The sequence below is a fragment of the Cucumis sativus genome, chromosome 3 (assembly GCF_000004075.3).
Source record: "Cucumis sativus cultivar 9930 chromosome 3, Cucumber_9930_V3, whole genome shotgun sequence".
Taxonomy (NCBI): domain Eukaryota; kingdom Viridiplantae; phylum Streptophyta; class Magnoliopsida; order Cucurbitales; family Cucurbitaceae; genus Cucumis; species Cucumis sativus.
The window spans coordinates 5,443,796-5,447,947 of NC_026657.2; the positions used below are offsets into that span (position 1 = coordinate 5,443,796).

The following is a 4,152-nucleotide window of genomic DNA, read 5'->3' on the forward strand; positions in this document are numbered from 1 at the left end:
TTTAGTAATCATGCTTTATGTACGAATGATGACATATCAAACTAAGTTTAAAAATAAATAAATGTCACAAATATATATAAAAAAAGAAAGAAAAACAAAGAAGAAATATCTATGACAACTCGACCAAATAACAACAAATCTTTTCAAGCCCGTATGAATACTATAAATATTAAAATGAAATTGTTATCAAACACAAGTAGTTTTGTTCTGTTGATCTTAGTTAAGCTAGGTTCCTTTCCTTCATAAAAGATTCAATTTTGTCCACATCTTCAGGAACATCAACACCATGAGCCTCATGCTCAACCTTAATAACCTGTAGAATAAAATGGCAGTTTCAACACTTTGAGCATCATACATTTTCAAATGTGAAAACACAACTTTCATTTTTCAAAAGAAAAATAGTTTCTAAATTTAAATCTCATTTTCTAAAGGTGCTTCTTATTTATTAAAATAATTCGACATGATTAACAATAATACTATAGTCCCTAGGAAGAGTAAAAATTCACAATGTTATTTAAAATTTGAGTTTAATTTCAATTTAGTTTTCATGTTTGAAAATGTTACAATTTACTCATAAGATTTGAATTTTATTTCAACATGGTCCATACGTCTCAAAATTAAGTTACTTTTAACTTATTGGTAGTTGAAATGACTTTCGTCCTTTATCTAATCCACACCCTTAAATAGATGTGGACTAAAAAAATCAAATTTTTACTACAACTCACCTTTTCGTACTTAGTGTTAATGACAATTAATTAATGGAAAATTGTCATGAATAGAAAAATGTGAAAGATATTTACAAAATATAGCAAAAAAAAAACATAAGTGACCTAAAGCCACTTACTTAAGGAGAGTTTGATAAATTTTGTTATATTTTGTAAATAGTTTCAATATTTTGTTATTTTAAAAAACGTTTCTTAATTAATTTAAAATAATTATAATTAAATTTTCACGGTTTTTCTTTATCATTATTATAATTAATTTTATCATTTCACTTTAAAGACCAAAAGCAAGTGAAAATCCAGGTTAAAGGTGTTTCTTGAAATCGAAGGACCAAATTACAAATAAATCAAATTAAAAGTAAAATTACCTAAGGACTAAATAAAATCAAACTCAAAAGAAAAGGACTAAAAGTCTAATATTCTAAAACTAACGGACGAAATTATAAGTAGATCCAAAATCTATAAATATAAAAGATAACAAAAAAGAATTCAAATCTAAATAACTCGGGAAGTTTTTTCTTTTTCGAAACGGATTTGAAATAACTAAAGAGTTATACTGATCACACTTTAGATTAACCAAAGAGAGTACAACTCAAATGACAAATAGTATGCACTAATAACTAAGATGCCTATAGTTTGAATCTCTCTTTGTCAGTCTAAAAGAAGGTTTTTTTTCTAAAAAAAAAGTTATTCCATACAAACTGTACGAATAACTGCTTTTAGAAAGTATATGAATTTCCAAAAGCGGGAAAAGATGCTATATAACATAAGAAGATGAGCTGTACCTTCATTTTGTAGCCATGTTCTAATACTTTTAGCTGTTCTAGATCCTCTTCTAGTTGCAATGGTGTTGACTCGAGTTCAGGATACATACTTAAAAATTTCGAATCAAAGCTCTGGAAAGAAAAATAGAAAGAATGGAAGATTCATTTAGTCTGCCATTGCCGCATAATGAATTCATCTCCTGTACATTCAGTAAATACCTGGATTCCAAGATGAAGCAAATAAGGATATTGAAGGTTGACCTTTCCTGACCTGCATGAATGAAATGAATTGATGAAACTTGATAAATTTTCTGAGCAACCAAAGCTATCTATAATAGAATCCTTGAGTTGATTTAGAAGAGTACACACAAGGGAAATCCAAGATGGAAAAGAAAATTTTACTTGTTGAAAGGGATCAATCCTCTTGAAAAATAGATAGCATAACCACGACTATCCACTACGCACTTCACCCGATTGGGATCGAATGCATCTTCGGGTTTTAAGGATGTCACGGCAGTGCTGAACACTGCATCCGGGGCAGCCTACACACCATAGAAACACAAGTCAAACAATTAAAAGGATACAAGGCATCATGAAATCAAATTTTGACATCACTACATTATTGACTATGATTGGAATAGGATTATAAAGGACAATTTATTACCATGTATTCATTTAATATCAAAACTTCCAAGCCTATCTAATAAAATTTTATAATAACTGAAAGGTATGAGATCATTTACCTGCAAAGCTTTAACAATGCCGTCGATGATCTCTGGTTCAATAAGGGGCTCATCCCCCTGAATATTAACAACAATGTCATATTTCTTTTCAAGCTTCTGAAGTGCTTCATTACAGCGCTCAGTCCCTAAAGTAGTTCCATACTTAAATAAGACTTCAAAAGTTATCATGAGATTTTGTTATTTATAAAATCACAGTGCTTACCATTCCGGCAAGACTCTGATGTCATTACAACATCAGCACCAAATCCTTTACAGCATTGTGCAATCCTAGCATCATCAGTCGCTACAACTGGAAAGATTTCAAATCAAAAGGAAAGGATGAGATGATGAAATTGAAACATGAAACAAGAAAAAAAACACACACACTTACCAACACAATCCAATGTAGTAGCCATTTTCGCCCTTTCCCACGTTCTCTGCAGAAAATGAATTTCTTAGGAATATTAAAATTTCGATAGACTTGAAAAATGAACAATATAAAAGCAGAATCCTAGATTATATAGTAGAATTTATTCACTCGTACAACTAAATCAACACCCAACACTCGAGAACTGAAGATTAATCAGTATAACTCTTTAGATCGAGAAACAAAGATCCGTATAACATATGATGTCAGTTACACATTTCCTATGAAGTACAAATCTCCACCAACCAATGCAAAATTGAAGTCCTATTCATACAAGTTCTAATGGATTTGAACTACTAGAGCTGAAAGTTCAACATATAAGAATTGATAGAACTGAATCATTGGAAAATAGTTCCTAAAAACTGAAAACTGAACGAACCCAGAGGATTCCAATTTGGTTCTTGTCGACCAGAATTTGTACGGAAGGATGATGGTTTGATCAATAAATGATATGATATTACAAAATAAACCCGAGACAGAGAAAATTATAAAGAACTTCCAAAATTGAAACAAAGAGTATTTAAACTGTAATCATTGAAAGAAGCACGGAATTAACAGTAGAGAAGACCCAGAAAAGAAAATCTACGAAACTGTCAAAATACATTTCTTGTTGATTATTCTATTTTTTCTTTCAAGCTGAAGATATCAAAAGAAGGCTATCATGAATTGTAGCTTAAGGGTGCTCTTTTCTTTCATGAATGGGTGGACTACCCAAATTGCTGAAAGGAAATTGTTGGTACCCATGAGAAGAACCACCAGCAAGTTGAAGGGGAGGAAAGTGGATCATAAGGAAACCACAGAACTCTACCGTTCATTTCTTTATGGGATTTCTGCTTTAGCTAAGCTCACCAAGACCACTGTGAACAGTTGTACTGACACCTAACCAATAGATACAGAGGAATTCTGCTAATTTAACTATAATTCATCCTACAAAACCTACTAGTTACATTTTATGCTAGATCCATCACACGATGAAATAGTTTCAACACAAAGTTAGAAATCGAAACGAAAAACACCCAGATCAGATATGAAACAATTGAAAATTCCATGAGGTGTTCACAGTAGTATAAATCGAAATTGGCGGATCCAGAAATGACCCGAACAATAAAGAGAAAGATAAGAAACAATTAGACTAACCTGGATCATGGGCTTTCCAAGAATCTCAACGAGAGGCTTCCCCTCGAACCGAGAAGAGGCAAAGCGGGCGGGAATGATTCCAACAACGCGGCTACGGAATTTCTTGGATCGACCCAAATAAGATCGAGCTCCGAAGGCGGCACCAATGGCGATTCCAGCGACGATACCATGAACAATCCAGGCCTTGGCACTGCCGAGGTAACCGGATGATGACGAAGAAGAAGAAGAGCAAACCGACATGGTCTCCCGCTAAGAGAAGAGCTCGCTGTTGCACTGATGCGGAAATTGGGCTGTTGGCTGTTGCTTCCCCCTTCTTTTTCCCTTTCTATTCAAATTTTTTTGACGAATATTACTAAATTGTTTGGTGAAGTTTCCTTCCA

At 32.9% G+C, this 4,152-nt stretch overlaps 1 protein-coding gene across 1 annotated transcript; it reads right to left on the reverse strand.

Annotated features, from left to right (window-relative positions):
* Positions 1-4,152, reverse strand: LOC101204753 (3-deoxy-manno-octulosonate cytidylyltransferase, mitochondrial). The gene is made up of 8 exons (XM_004133660.3): positions 3,773-4,152; positions 2,600-2,645; positions 2,432-2,518; positions 2,230-2,354; positions 1,889-2,028; positions 1,706-1,757; positions 1,508-1,618; positions 1-313 (listed from the first exon to the last, which is right to left on the reverse strand). The coding sequence occupies exons 1-8, from the start codon at positions 4,010-4,012 to the stop codon at positions 221-223; spliced, it is 894 nt and encodes a 297-aa protein (XP_004133708.1). The 5' UTR covers positions 4,013-4,152; the 3' UTR covers positions 1-220.